General features: G+C 46.2%; 1 protein-coding gene across 13 annotated transcripts in view; it reads right to left on the reverse strand.

The window, feature by feature from the left end:
• Positions 1–16,421, reverse strand: part of MITF (melanocyte inducing transcription factor) — a 197,893-nt gene that overhangs the window by 107,505 nt on the left and 73,967 nt on the right. The window contains exon 1 of one of the 13 annotated variants that reach the window (XM_044300733.1): positions 2,228–2,364. The exons of 11 other annotated variants lie outside the window; for them this stretch is intronic. In XM_044300733.1, the coding sequence (XP_044156668.1) occupies positions 2,228–2,271 (44 nt within the window). In that variant the 5' untranslated portion in view covers positions 2,272–2,364. Of the gene's footprint in view, positions 1–2,227; positions 2,365–16,421 lie in introns of those variants that run through there. One more of the 13 variants, XM_044300735.1, reaches the window with a different exon arrangement.

Below are 16,421 nucleotides of genomic sequence, written 5' to 3' on the forward strand. Positions count from 1 at the left end.
ACAGGATAAGTAATGTAATGTATGTACACAGTGACTCCACCAGCAGAATAGTGAGTGCAGCTCTGGAGTATAATACAGGATGTAACTCAGGATCAGTACAGGAGAAGTAATGTAATGTATGTACACAGTGACTGCACCAGCAGAATAGTGAGTGCAGCTCTGGCGTATAATACAGGATGTAACTCAGTATTAGTACAGGATACGTAATGTAATTTATGTAGATAGTGCATTCACCAGCAGAATACTTAGTGCATCTCTCTATTGCATGGTGCCCATTAAAATCAATGGACCAGCCAGACAATGCACAGGTGTGACCTCCACAGAGATATGCTCTCTCCCAACGTCTTCCGGCCAACTAATGGATGTCCTGATCAGGGTCCCGTTTTTTTGTCAGTGGGGTTTTCTAAAGCAGGTGACAACTTTAACCCAAAGCAGTATCTGAATAATTTACCATATTCCTTAAAAACACTGCTTATTTGAACTGCTGCTAACCCTGCAAGATGTCCACCAGAACTTATATGGGTTGTCATGTACAGATGTAGCAGAGCTAAGTTAAGTTTTACACAGGGCTGCAGACAAACCCTCTGCATTGACTTTACTATGAAACCTATGACGATGTCTAATGAAGCCCCAAAGAGTTAAATGAGAAGTCAGGAGATTTCCTATTATAGCGCCGTCGGTAAGGGGTAAGGATTTTGCGAAAGGGGAACAATACTATTACAGCAGTGTCTGTCGTATGTCCAGAGGCGTGTCTGTCACACGTCACATGAAGGTGTGTGTCACATGTGGAAGGTATGTGTGTCACATGCCAGGGAGGCGTGTGAGGGGTGTGCAAGTCCGCTGTGCCAAACAGAAGCACGCAGATAGCAATGAACTGGGATTAACTGGCTTCCAGCTTGTAGACCTAGAAGTGTGACAAGTGTCTGTGCGCTCGCAGGAGCACGTGCCCCCTCGCACAGCGTCACTGCCAGCTGATCCCCGCAGGCGGGTGGGAATAACTCCTGTATACGCACATACAATGTATACAATACGCGTCCGGACAAGATCGTGAGTTGGGGGGAAAATCGGAACATTGTAGCAGCTTCTGCCTCGGTTATCATTTCCTTAGGGAAAAATAAATAAATAAAAAAGTTGCAAAGACTGCCAAATAATCCACCACGGAAGAAGCACAGTGCCATAGTCTCTATAGACCCCGAAGTGGAGTGACATCATCGTAACTGGCGGCTTGTGACATCATCGCCATTTCTCAAAGCACCTGCTGAATATCGGATATCACAACTCTGTATGCATCAGCGTCTTAATACCCAAATATCAGATACTCCGTGCTTGAGCCTAGAGGGCCGTATATTAAAGCTTGTACTGCAAAATTTGGAACTTTGAGTCTTTTCCTACCACCCGTGAAAACTGGCGCACGTTACGCCCCAAAGTCTGCACCAGCGCTCCTGCTGATATACCTTACATTTTGTCGTGCACCAAAATGGCGAAGCTTGTTTATAATGATAACACACACAACCCCAGGTCCGACAGATGCCAGACACCCCCATAGGCGTACCTGCAATGTAGGCAGACCACGCAACTGCTACGGGCTCCAGAGGGAAGGGGGCCCGGCACTGAACTTTTTTCAGAGCTGTAGCAGAGCTGAGCTTGTCGTTTGGTTGATAGCACTGTGTGTCGTCTATAGGTCCACGCTGGACCGCGTCATCTCCATTAGGTCTCATGCACACGACCGTGTCCGGATCGCGGTCCGCAAAATTACGGATCCCTCCCGTGTGCAATCCCCATCATTAGAAAGGACTATTCTCATCAGGCAGACAAGAATAGGACATGTTCTAGAATTTGCAGGAACCGACCCATAGAAATGAATGGTTCCTTGTGCATCCGCGAAAAAATGGGGTTTGGACACGGACGCGAAATGTATGCAAAGAGTCAAATGACAAATTCAGCTCTGCTACCTCCCTTGCAGTTGTGCTGTAGGGAGCTGGTGAATTCATTCAAAATGCCGGCTAATGAAGGGTTAACCAATGTAAGATCCACCATACGACGGCAGATACACAGTGCAGATGGTGCCCGCTGTGGTGAAGAGAAACGGTTAACCCACCCGGCGCACATCACACAGCGGCTGCCAGTCTCCAGACACAGGGCTATAATAAACACAAGCATGCCCGGGCACAGCACACCACTCCAAAGCATAAAATACATTTAAAAAAAGGGGGTCATCGTGACTTACCCATAGAAGCATGGCTGGTACATCTGCACCCCCAGTGTCTCCATGCCCCTGGCTTATTTATTTCTCCCCCTTAAAGGTGTTCTGCGAGCCCTTGGAGGCCAGTGAAAGTCAAATGAAGTTGTGGCTGAGCGTGTGTGTCACTGTGGGAGGTGCCCGATTACACCTTGGCAACTCCAATCCAGAAAAAGCTGTGTGCCTGACCGGTGCCCTGCTGTCTGCCTGCCCTCTACCTGGGGCAGAGGACAACCTTGTGCACTGCCGAGTACCAAGGGCAGCGGGGGTATACCCAGCCTATGGAAGGGGGGGGGGGGGATACTGAAAGCAAAAGTACTGGCAACATATAGAGGAGGAAGAGCCTTGTTACAATGTATCAGCCAGTAGCAGAAAGGTAGCAATGCATGTATAGATGTGCAGAGCTGAGTTTGTCATTAGGGACAACTCTCATTTATATCACCGTGTGTTTTCTAAAGGCTGCATGTAAATCAGAATGTCATTTATTTGTGCTCTGGAAACTTTATTTTTTTAACTTTTTTGTGCTTCCAGATGTTACTTTAAAGTCTATTGTGAATTATGAAAATTCTTATACTGCATTTTTTGCATTTTTGTGCTTGTGTGTTTCTTGGGTTTGGGGCATTTTTGCCACAATCCAGCATGTGTTTTTTATAGGCATTTTTCACTTAGAAATTTCTAAGAGAATTGAAAAAACATCTGGATAAAAAATAAAAAAAACGCCACAAAACAAACACAAAAAATACTATATGTCTGATGAAAGCCTAAAAAGTCTTTACAATGTGACCATGAAGGGTGTGCAACTAAGCTCATGCCAGCCAAACCAGAGACGCCCATCTGTAGACAGCTGTCTCCCAACAGCAGAGAGAAGGGGTATAGTTGGCCGGGTGATTATGAGCCACCCAGGATAATTACATCTCCTGGATTAGGCTAGGTCTACACGACGACATAAGTTGCGCGACACATAGGGCACAACTACACAAACATGCAATTAATGTCGCGCAACAATTTTTCTTTATAATGATAGTCTATGGTGTCGCACTGCAACATGCAACATACTGCGACGCGACAGTCATAGGAAAAATCCATCTCAAATGTATTTTTTGCAACTGTCGCATGCGACATCATAGGCTATCATTATAAAAATTGTCACGCGACATTGGTCCGACAAATGTCTTCATGTAGATCTAGCCTTAAGGCCTCATGCACACGACCGTATTTTGTTTCCGTGTCCGTTCCGTTTTTTTTGCAGATAGGATGCGGACCCTTTCAATTCAATGGGTCCACAAAAAACGTGGACAGCACGCCGTGTGCTGTCCGCATCAGTATGTCGTTCCATTGCTCCGCAAAAAAAAAATTGTGCATGTCCTAGTTTTTTCTAGTTTGCGGACAAGGATAGGCATTATTGCAATGGATCCGGAAAAAAAACTGATCCGCAAAAAAAGTCATCCTTTATTTTGCGGATCCGCAAAACACATATGGTCGTGTGCATGTAGCCTAAAGGATAGGAGATAGATAGATAGAAAACAATTCCACGGCACTCCCAAGGAAGTGATTCTAAAGTAGTGTTTTTTAAAGGGAACCCGTCTTCAACTTTAGAGACAGGTGAGTTGATTTCAGCGGTCCGCAACGGAGAACCAACATCTGCTTGTTCTTAGTGTAGGAGTCCAGGGGGCGGTCCTAACCTCTACTGATTGTGCATTGCAGACTGGGCCTGGAAAAAAAAGAGTCACGGCCACCTGAGAAGAGTCCTGGTTATTCATGAAGTCCTGCTCTCCTGCTGATGGCTGACAGTCTTCTACCTAGTTTTCTCTCTTTCTCTCTAGGAGAGAACTGCCAATCATCAGCAGATGGGGAGAGAGCAGGAGATTAGGAATAACCAGGACTCTTCTCAGGTAGATCTGACTCTTTTCAAGGCCTGGGCTGCAATGATTCTGACGCTGGTTCTCGGCAACCACTTACTTTTAGCTCATGAGTGACACACCGCTGACATCAGAATTTCTGTCACTATGTTATGCCGCCCTCTGTGAGGTCAGTAGAACGTTGATGACGGGTTCCCTTTAAAAGGAAATCTGTCACCAGGATAATCGCTATTGCAGTAAAGCCCTGGCCTAATAGCACTTAGTACCTTATTTCCAGATGTGCCTTTGTTCCAGCAATAGATGTTTTTTATCCTCTGAAAATCCTGTTTATTTGATATGCAAATGAGCCAGTAAGGTGCCCAGAGGGGCGTCACTCTTGCAGGAAGGAGCCCAGGCACGCCCCCTGCCACAGTGTGCCCACTCACCTCCTACATCACATTCAAGCCAAAACTCTGCCCCCCTTTTCCCTGCTCCTAGGAGGAGGACGGGTTCGGGCACTAACAGAGGGGCGTGCCTGGGCTCCTTCCTGCAAGAGTGACGCCCCTCTGGGCACCTTACTGGCTCATTTGCATATCAAATAAACAGGATTTTCAGAGGATAAAAAACATCTATTGCTGGAACAAAGGCACATCTGGAAATAAGGTGCTAAGTGCTATTAGGCCAGGGCTTTACTGCAATAGCGATTATCCTGGTGACAGATTTCCTTTAATCAACCAAAGCGACGTTTCAGTTCTCTTAGGCCTCATGCACTCGACCGTTGTTTCATTCCGTGTCCGTTGCTCTGTTTTTCGTGACTTTCAATGGGTCCGTTGGAAAACTCGGCTAATGCACCGTTTGTCATCCGCGTCCGTGATCCGTGGTTCCTGTCCATCAAAAAAATATAACCTGTCCTATTTTTTTCACGGAAAACGGTTCGCGGACCCATTCAAGTCAATGGGACAGTGAAAAAACGCGGAGGCACACAAGATTGTAATCCACATCCGCGTCCGTTTTTTTCCTATCATTTGCATGGCAAACTTGACTTAGACTTTTTTTTACTTTTCTTCATGTCTGGTGGTCCTCCAAATATAAAGGAAGACACACGGAAACAAAAACGGAAACGGATCACGGAACAACGGAACCCCATTTTGCGGAACGGAACACAACAACGGTCGTGTGCATGAGGCCTAACTGGGACTTTTCTCAAGCAGAGAATTGTTTTATTTCTAGATAGATAGATATGATAGATATGATAGAGAGATAGATAGAGAGATAGATAATACATAGAGTCCAGTGGGTGGTCGTAATCACTGATTGACAGCCTTCCCTGTCTAATGTGCATACAGAGCTAGCTGACCGCTGCAGGTTAGGACCGCCCCCTGGACTCCTACACTCAGAACAAGCAGGAATTTAAAATAAATAAATGACAAGTTGTATGAATCTTCTCGATAAAGCAATCACTTATCTCAGCCCCTTCTGCTCTATAACGGGCTCTTCAGACACCGGGTTCCACAGAACCGCTTCTTGAGCTGTGCTATCAGCGGAGCAGCGCTCTAATATCCGCAAGTGACTGTTTAGTACACTCTGAGAGGGACATGTCTCTACTGCTTCCCCAGCTTGCACTGACAATGTCATTACCTGCAGCTGCCACTAGGGGGAGCCCACTGCTTACAGATTCCTACAGCTTCTACTGATTTCTACAGAAGCTATATGAATTGATATACATTGAGCTCCCCCTAGTGGTGGCTGCATGCAGAGAGAATTATATCATGTATCCTATTATTTATCAGAAAAACACTGCTCTCCGACTCTCATCAGCACAGCATTGTGGACGTTAAGGCTACATTCATTTGGAAAAGGCGTTTTATGTTTTCTTTTGCTATGGGGAGGCTCTCATCATATCCAGTATCATATCCACAAGACGTCCAGGAGACCAAACTCGCGCAGGGAGAGAACAATGGTGTTGCCCACGGCAACCAATACAAGCTGCCGGGTTACATTTTATAACTTTGAAACATGTTAAGTTGAAGGTCATCCGGTTGCTAGGGGCAACTCCACCGTCACTGTGATACAATCTGCTCTGGATATTGTGACCCCGGCCATACTGGCAAAATAAATGATTAAAAGTTAATCATTATTCTTTCTGAACGCCATCCAGACGACTTATCAGCGCGATTTGTAAATGGTAGATGTCGCCAGCAACGAAAATTTCATTCACATTCCTTCTGACATTCCTCCCAAGCAATCATTTACAAGCGCCCGCGGGGGGGCCGAGGATAGTCACGGTCCCCGGCGAAGCCGTGTAGCCTTAGCCACTGCTTTGAATATACAGTATCTTGGTGTAGCTTAGGGTATACGTCAGCCATGACAACTGTTAGAGATGTAGCAGTGCTGAGGTTGTTATACGGCACACACCGCCGTGACATCGCTTTGTTTGTCGTCTCACCGTACAGCTCACCTACAGATGTAGCGGATCTGGGGTTGTAATTCGGCACACCTCACTGTGACATCCTTCTGTTTCGCATCTAACTGTACATCTCAAATACAGATGTAGCAGAGCTGCTTTTGTTATATTCGGCAAATATGTATTTTGTCATTCCGGCCAACTCATCATAATATCACAATGTAGCATTCGAGGCTTTCCACAGGACTGCATGGAAATCTAACCCCGCATCATCGTGAGTCGATGGGATGTTCGAGGGATTTTCTCCATGACCTATCCCTAGAATAAGGCATCAGTACGTGATCGTTGGGGGTTCGACTCCTGGCAGCCGCAGCGCCGCCTTTCCCTGACCCTGGCCACAAACTAGCCTGATGAAGGGCTTTCTTCTAGCCCGAAACGTTGTATTGTCGTGCACCACCATGTCCGGCTGAATAAATACACTAATTTGCATATCTACTATTTGGGGTGCTGTCTATTTGCATATATATTACCAGTGATGTCACATTCATCAGTCAAACAGTCCCATTCTGAGCTGTAATACCAAGCACAGCCACTACAGAATGGATGGCGCTGTACTTGGAAAGCTGCGAGGAGGCCACGGTTTCTTCGAACAGCCGATCTGCGGAGGTCCTCGGTATTGGATCCCCAACGATCACATACCGATGACCTGTCATCAGTATAAAACACTCAGAGAACCCCCTTTAATCCCCAACCCTTGTAGTTTTGTCTTTCGCTGGGTCCCTATGACAACACTTCCTGTTCTGAGCTTTGCACGATCAGCTTTACCATGGCCCTTGGGATCAGCAATCTACTACTGACCAATTCTGTCTGTACATGTAATTCAGGTTATAGAAATCCACATGAAGCTAGGCTATTATCGCGTCACGTGGCGCCCCCTGTTGGCAGATTCCTGCGCCGGCATCCAGAAAGACTAGAACTAAAATTACTGGTAAAGTCCTAAATTAGCATTTTGGTCCAGACCGATTTTCACTTGTGCAATGGCTGCAAATCTAGAGAAGCGCCTTCACTGCGGCAGCGCGACGGTAAGGAGCAAAGCCAGAAACAGAATGGATAACTGCAAATTGGGGAGCGGTGGTTCGAAAATGACGCAGATCTTGCAGGGAACTGACATGCAGCAGACTCTCAATGGACTCAGTCAATGGAGTTTTTGGGAAAAAAAATAATTCGGGGGCGGGGGCAATAAAACAAACCAATTTATCAGTGTTTTCAAGCCATTACAGAGAATCTAGGGGGCGCTCTTGACTGCCCACCACTGTGCTACAAAAAGTTCACTTTTTATCAAGTCCATAAAAAAGGGGGTACTTTTCCATAATGGTACTTGGCCCCAGGGACCAGATGCCGGATTTTTGCGGCTCGGGTGCGGACCCATTCACTTCAATGGGGCCGCAAAAGATGCGGACAGCACTCCGTGTGCTGTCCCCATCCGTTGCTCCGCTCCGTGGCCCCGCAAAAAAATACAACATTTTGCGGACAAGAATAGGCTATTCTACAATGGGGCGCCTGTTCCGTTCCGCAAATTGCGGAAGGCACACAGGCAGCTTCTGTATTTTGCGTATCCGCGGTTTGCAGACTGCAAAAAACTGAACGGTCGTGTGCATGAGCCCTCAGTCTCAGATTTCAGCAGCAGATTCTTTTAAATATCCACATCAGCCTACGGCGCATATGAATGTAGCCTAAAGGGATTTTACTAATTTTATTTATATATGTAGATAGATTATTTTGAATTTTATTTATATATTATTTAGAGAAAAATCACCACCCAGGAAAAATGTCAAGAGCAGGATCAACCCCCTTAATCAGACGGGATGGGGTCGATCCTGCTGATTAAAATGGATACCTGTCTTGTGAAAATCAGTTGGGACATTCCCAAAGGAAAAAAAACACTTTTATTATCCAGGTAAAGGTAGTATTCAGCGCACCGATGGGCGTGTCCTGTACCGACGGGAAAGGCACCACCCACTACCGTACTAAAGCCGTCATTTGCATAAAGAATAAAAGTACCGATTTTCACACGACTTGTATCATTTTAATCAGCAGGATCGTCCCCACCAGGCAGTATGATTGCATGAATAGGGTTGATTGCCTGCATTTGGCTGCTCCCCCGTCGGTGGATGTGTTGATCCGCGTGATGGGGAGATCCAGCGGCGGCCATGCTGGGATACGGGTGCCGGGGAGCGGGTAAGTATAATGTCAGTGGCGTAGCTAGAAATGACTGGGCCCCACAGCATATTTTTGAATGGGGCCCCCCTCCCCCAGTAATTTTTTTGCAACCCCTTCCTTTCATGCCGCCCCCATTCCTGTGGCTAGTAAAGATCGCTCTCTCAGACCAGGCCCGGCAGCTGTTCCTTCTGTTTTATACGCTGTCTATACTGTCACTGTATATAATTTCATTATGTAATACTGTTGAGGTGGCCCTGACAAAATCTTTTAGTCCTCCTCCTCCAGGATGGGCCCCTTTGGGGTCAGGGCCCCAAAGCAGCCGCTTCCCCTGCTTCCCCTATAGTTACGCCCCTGTATAATGTATATGAGGGGCCTGGGCATTAAGGGGGTCATTATAAGGGTTGGATAACAGCTTTAAATGCGGTCAAATGCAAGAGGCTGAGCTGCAATACCAATCGCGGCCCATGGACAAGGGTGGCGCTATTGTTTAAAATAAAAATCTAAAAATAAAATGTATATTCTTTGTTTCTATCTTTTTGTTTTCAGATTCACGGCTTTGATGTCCTTTTCTTTGGAGGAGAAGATGAATGGACGTCGGAGAACAGACGGTCCTGATAGGATACATAAAAAGAACAATCGGAGGCTATAGAGTCCGTCCAGAAGCGGCGTCCCTCGGCGGATTGTGCCGATCCTTTACACACCTCTAAAAATAACCAATAATCTCTGTCTATTGTTAGCCGTATCCTCCGTGGTTGGACGCTCGCTCGCTCCGTTCGGAGGTATTTTAGGTATTGTTGGTGCGGTGCCAGCTCCCGACTCATGTAAACAGCTCCCAGCGCCAGGGCATTCTGCAGGACTGGGCAGCTTCCAGTGCCAACAATATACAAACTGGAAGCAAGACCCCGTCTATAAGCAGAAATCCCCCAGAGATTCCAGCTAATCCCTCGCAGCTGCGGTTCTGCCCGGCCTGGTGGTTCTAACCTTTCCGACGTCCCCAGGGTTTAATTTCTACATTCAAAGTACAAAGTATGGATAAATCCGGGGAAATAGAGGGCAGAGGTTTACAGGGTGAGGCCTCCTGCACACGAACGTATTTTGTTTCCGTGTCCATTCCGTTTTTTTTTGCGGATAGGATGCGGACACATTCATTTCAATGGGTCCGCAAAAATGCGGACAGCACGCCGTTGTTAGATTGTTACAATGGATCCGAAAAAAAACAAAAACGGATGGCATGCGGATATCATCCGTTTTTTTTGGTGGATCCGCAATTTGCGGACCGCAAAACACATACATGGTGTGCATGTAGCCGAATGGCGAGAACACAGAGCGCCTATCACAAGCTATATCTCGTAATGTTCTGTATCCAGGAAAGCTGGGTGGCAGCCCGTACTGTTAGGGCTCATGCACATCACTATGGTATGGGTCTATAGGAACTCACAGCCAGTGCCAGGTTGTATTGGGGGACGGATTCTAGAGGAGACCATATGGCGGTACATGCACACGACTATGCTCTGCAGTATGGAGCGGCAAGGACTCCATGGAGGAAATTACTTAAAGGGGTTTTTCTTTTTTCAGGATAAGGATACAACCATATGTATTTTGTGGTCCGCAAAACACGGATTTGCAAAAAAAAACAAAAAAAAACGGATAGCATCCGTTTTTTTTTTGCTGATCAATTGCAAAACGTACAAGAATAGGGCATGTTCTATTTTTTTGCGGAAGGGACATGCGGACGTAAAGACACGGAATGCATATGGAGTCATTTCCGGTTTTTTTCAAGCTCCATTGAAATGAATGGGTCTATATATGGACCTGTAACAAAAAAATGGAAGAAAAATACGTTCGTGTCCCTAAGGCCTATTGCACACGAACGTGTGCGCCCCGTTGCGGTATTGCGGACCGCATTTGCGGATCCACAATACACGGGTGCCGTTCTGTGGGCATTCCCCATTCACTTCAATGGGTCCTGAAAATCCGGAGATGCAGAATGGTGCAGGACGGAAGCACGGAACGGAACCCTACGGGAGCACGACGGAGTGCTTCCATGGGGTTTCGTCCCGTACTTCCGTTCTGCAAAAAGATAGAACATGTCCTATCTTTTTGCGGAACGGCCGGATCGCGGACCCATTAAAGTGAATGGGTCCGCAATCCGCTGCTGCTGCCCTAAGGACTGTGTTCGTGCATTGCGGCCTGTGTTCGTGTGCATGAGGCCTTAGTCATCAGTATTTGATCAGTGGGGTCCGACTCTTGGCCCCCTAGCTGTTTGAAGGGGTCTCCTCACGGCTTACCAAGCACAGCGCCACACATTGTATAGTGGTCGCGCTTGGTATTGCAACCCAGTCTGATGAACGTGATGTCACTGACCTGCTCCGCAGCCTCTTCATACAGCTGATCAGTGGAGGTGTCGGGAGTCGGATCCCCTCCAAACAGATATTGATGGCTAGTGTTGAGTGAAGCGAGCTTCCGATGCTTCTTCCGAAGTCGCTTCGTTCAAAACTTCGGAAAAATACTGTACGGAGATCTGTCTCCATACAGTATTGGAATGTATGGGCTCTGATGAGCTGAAGTTAGTTATTCGCGAAGTCGTCAGTATTGCACTTTCAGAAAACCCCTTTAGGCCTCTTTCACACGACCGTTTTTCCGTTTTTTTTTTCTTTTCGTTTACGGGCCGTTATTTGCGTTCCGTATACGGTCTGTATACAGCACCATTCATTTAAATGGTTCCGCAAAAAGAAAACGGAATGTACTCCGTATACATTCCGTTTCCGTATTTCCGTTACGTTGAAAGATAGAACATGTCCTATTATTGACTGCAAATCACGTTCCGTGGCTCCATTCAAGTCACTGGGTCCGCAAAAAAAAAGGAACATATACGGAAATGCATCAGTTAGTCTTCCGTATCCGTTCCGTTATTGCCGAACCAGCTATTGAAAATGTTATGCCCAGCCTATTTAATTACTGTATATGCCATCGGAAAAACTAAGCAGAAACGGAAGCACAACGGAAACAAAAAATGGAACAAAAGGATCCGTGAAAAATGGACCGCAAAACACTGAAAAAGCAATACGGTATTATTTTATTTTTAAATGCATAGAATAAATTGCGCCCATACAGATCAATCAATTCACTGCAATGATCTTTTTGGGTGGTTTTGCCCCTTTTTCTGCCATTTTTGGTACATTTGTTGGTGGGATTTATGAATACCTCAAAATTATGAAAATCTACAGTAAACTGCGCGAATCGGGCAGCAAGTGCGCCCCCCAGAGGAGAAATGAACAGAAATCAATAGGATTGAGGAAAGCATGGACCGGTTAGTCCTTCAGGCCTCATGCACACGATCTATGGAGGCAGTCCGTGGGCCCTCTACTATATTTTTTTTTGCGGACCCATTGACTTCAATGGATCTGACATCCGCATTTTGGGGACAAGTACGAGACGTGTTCTATCCTTTGTGGAACGGACATGACGGATGAAGAAAGCGCATGGATAGAACATGTCTTATACAAGTCCATGGATCTACTGAAGTTAATGCTTCCATGGCCAACAAAATCGGCAACTTTTAAGCCCCACCCACAAAGCATCTACTTAAATAAGCACCAACCCCACCCTCCTCATTCTTTATGCTGTCAGCCCCACCCACTTATTGCCAGCGATGCTTCCGATCCACACAGAGGACAACGTAGGATTTGGACGCGTGAGGGTCACATCATATAATGAACAGAGATAATTTGTTAATAAAGCGCCCCTATTAGAGAATCGCCTGGACTACCTTTTAACCTTTACAAATAAAAGCAAAAAAAAATTTTTTAAATTGCCGGAGTGCTTCTTTAATCAACTGAGAATATCCCTGATCCCTATAACCCAGCCGAGGCTGCTCAGGATATAGGGCCCCATAAGTCTATGCACATGTTCAGTGGCAGCCTGGCTGTGTAAGTGAAGACATGTGGCAGCGCCCCCTCTAGTGGAGGAATGTGTGCAGTGCAGCCAAACCTGCGCATCGTCATCCAACCGCAAATATTTTATCGGTTGAGAAAAATGTGCAGAGCGCGAGAATTTTAACCACAGTCCCCGGTGGACCGATTTAGCATGCTGCTCGTAAGCGAAGCGTCAGATTCCATTGTTGATTTCAGTCACGTGGTTTCTTCTGCGGCTTTACAGCATTTCCAGTCAATCACTATTTGGGGAAAATGATCATTCTTTTCTTTCCTGCAAGAGAACGGCGTCTATTTGGGTGTAAATGTCTGTACAGCGATGTCTAAAACTTTCTCAGAGGTTCATTAGGTCAGGGGTGGGAGCTTTTGCAGCCACAGTCTTCGTGTACGGGAATATATAAAATTCATATTTATTAATGGGAATCATTCATTTTTTTAACCTAGGTGTGGCGCTATGATGATAGCGGTGTACTTCTCACCAACCGCATAAACCAAAACTCTGTGCCAATTCATTCTTAGCATATCTTTATAGGTGTTTTTTTTTTTAAAACAGAGCTCCAAATTCCCTGCATGGATATTTTAGCTGCCTGTGGTCACCACTAGGGGGAGCTTAGGAGCTTTCTGCATACAGCTCTATTATAGAAGGTCAGTGTATAAACAGTATGCAGTAGACTCTTAAAAATGTTGTTTGCCTGTTAGTTAAAGCTCCTCCAGGTAATCCTTTATATCTCCTCAATCTCCATTTGTCCCCCATGCTTTACATTGCAGTGCTGCTCTTTAGGATGGAGAATTAGCTGGCTTGATCTCCTCCATAATTCTTCTTTATATCTGGGTGACTACCTATTAACCATCACAATGAGGTAGTCATCCAACTTTCCCATAGTTCTGAATGGTAAATCTACCTAATGAAACAGCTCCTGTATCGACCACTAGGGGGAGCTTAGGAGCTTACTGCATGCAGTTCAGGACACAGTAAGCTCTTAAGCTCCCCCTAGTGGTGGCAACAGGTAGCCAGAATGTTGCTTAACCCTTTGGTTAAAGTGCCTCAAGGTAATCCTATGTATCCTCTTATACTCTTTCTCCTCCATGCTTTACATTGCAGTGCTGGTTTGTTAATCATCCTTCTTAATTATATCTGCGCGAAAACCCACTCCCATCCTACTGAGGTAGTCATCCAACTTTCCCATAGTCCCAAATGGTCAATCTATCTAATGAAACAGCTCCATTAAACAGTATCCACGTTTGCTTTGCTATGGGACCTGGAAGAACATATAGGACAAGGGGTCGGCAACCTTCGGCACTCCGGCTGTTGTGAAACTACAATTCCCAGCATGCTCCATTTATTTCTATGAGAGTTCTTAGAAGAGCAGAGCCAGTATGCATGCTGGGAGTTGTTGTTTCACATTTGTAAGTGAATAGATGGGGTCAGCCCCGGACCTCTGATAAGCACATTATAGTGATCACAAGCATCCACATGCGTTTTCTTAGATACGGCGACATTTCCGGGGCGTTCCCCCATCAGTTTCGTTCTTGCTATCTTTGAATTCAATGCTGTTGTCCTCCTTCTCAATGTTATCAGCGGTTTGGTTTCCGTCACAGATAAAATAAGCCAAGCATGACTATAATATCCAAGATGATTGCAAAATCCGCCCGTTCAGTCGAATTATTTATATTTTACAGAAGACACCAGATAAGTCCGTAGTCAGGATCCATATTGCACAAATCCAGAATATGGTGCAATGGAGACGTGCATGCTGCTGTAGTTCTAATACCTGTGCATACAGAGATTTCTAGAACATGAGGTCCAATATATACAGAAAAGGAGTAGCCTCAAGGGAGGGGAGAATAACTGGGGCATGTGTCCGCGGAGCTCTTTGCCTAGGGCGCCAACAAGCCAAAAGTACTGTCTGCAGGGAATTTAAAGGGGTTTTCCAAGATTTAGATATTGATGACCTATACTTGTCGCGACGCGCCCCCACCAATCAGCTCTTTGAAGAGGCTGGGGGAAGGGGGGGCTCCGTTAAGCGCCTTACCAAGCAAGGCGCCATCCATTGGATAGTGGCTGTGCTTGGTATTGCAGCTGCACCAGAACTGATGACATCACTGGCCTAGGAAGAGACGGTGGCACTCACCAACAGCCCGGGAGTCGAACCCCTGCTGATATGATCATGATAATCCATCGTGAGGATAGCCCATCATTATCAAAATCTTGGAGAACCCTTTTAATAGGCGGTTTGAGGGGTGCTCCCAGTTGGAACAGGCGTGAGTTAAATACTCCAAAGATACGGAATTAAAAAATTCGCAAGTAGGCACATACTGTATATGGAGTTGCAGGTGAGAACAGGTCATGTGAGCTGCAATACCAGGCACTGCCTATAGAAAAGAGTGGCGCTGTTTCAGGAATAAAATTGAATACGACCCCCTTAGTGCGAGGTAGAAAAAAATCTGCTGTATATCGGTAGCTTCTGGTCCACCGCTGTGCACCAAGTATGGCAGAAAGGGGGCCCACTCACAAAACCAGACTGCTTAGTCCACTCCAGTATTCTGCGATAGCTAGAATATGTAACCCCGCTGGCGAGTGGCCTCCTGTTCCAACTCCCCAAGCCATATCCCTTTAAGTTAAGTCCACTCAATTAGGGCTCATGCACACATTACCATGTGCCAGCTGGGCCCGTATTCCCGGCTGTTTTGGCGCCGCATCCATTCGCTTGAACGGCTCCGCAATCCGGAAGGTCCGGTGCGTAACGGAGGCGCCCCATAGTGCTTCCGTGGGGTTTCTCTCCGTGCATGCACTACTTTTTTGCAGTGCAGACGGATCACGGATCTGAATCAGTCTGCAAAATCCGCACGGATGTTGCCCGTGCATTGGGGACCGCAAACTGCGGTCCCCGAGCAACGGCCGTGTGCATGAGCCCTTATCCTGCGATAGCTAGAAAATATAACTGCACTGGTGACCGGCCTCCTCTTCCAACCACCCAAGGCATATCCACTTAAGTTAAGTCCACTTCATTTGCAAACACACCTGCCTAAGACGACATGACGAAGGCTAAACCAACCGGCCCCGAGGCACTCTGGGTACAGTTATGCAAATGAGAACAATGTGCAAGAACAAAAAAAATTTAAAAAAACGGAGAGTAAGCACTTTCTCCCATACATTAGTCAAGGAGAGAACTTGCCAGGAGCGAGAATACTTTTAGTAACACTGGAAGCTCAGGAGACAATAATAGACAGGATCCTAACCAAAGTAATGCAAGTTCTATCACCTGCAATAATAGGCATAACAGGTGAGAGCTCGCTGCCCGGGGAGGCGATTATCCAACGGAACACAAGTCCCAGCGCTCCACAGCTTCTCATGAAGAGGTATCATCTCATCTGCAAGCTGACACTTATAAGAAAGAGGCTGTGATCCGGTATAGGGAAAAGTAGCCCTTCTATATATATATAGTAGGTACCAAATTTAGCCTGGGTGGGGTGGGGGGGGGGTATTTGAGGGGGAGAAAGGTTATGTTTGCACAATCACCAACTTAATGTCTCAATGACTTAAAAAAAAAAAACAAGCTGGTTAGTCAGCAGCTTCATTTCCTCAACTGCAGCGCTCCACAAATGACACTGCCGAGGCTACCAGTCACACAGACGATGGGGGGGGGCTCATGTATCAACCTTTCAGCAGGGACTAAAAAATCATTGACATGAGGGATGTTCTTTAAAGTGTCTCATGATAAATATCTCTATTGCTCTAGGTCAGTGATGGATAACCTCTGACACTCTAGCTGTGGTGAAACTACTAC

This window comes from Bufo gargarizans, chromosome 7, assembly GCF_014858855.1.
Source record: "Bufo gargarizans isolate SCDJY-AF-19 chromosome 7, ASM1485885v1, whole genome shotgun sequence".
Classification (NCBI taxonomy): domain Eukaryota; kingdom Metazoa; phylum Chordata; class Amphibia; order Anura; family Bufonidae; genus Bufo; species Bufo gargarizans.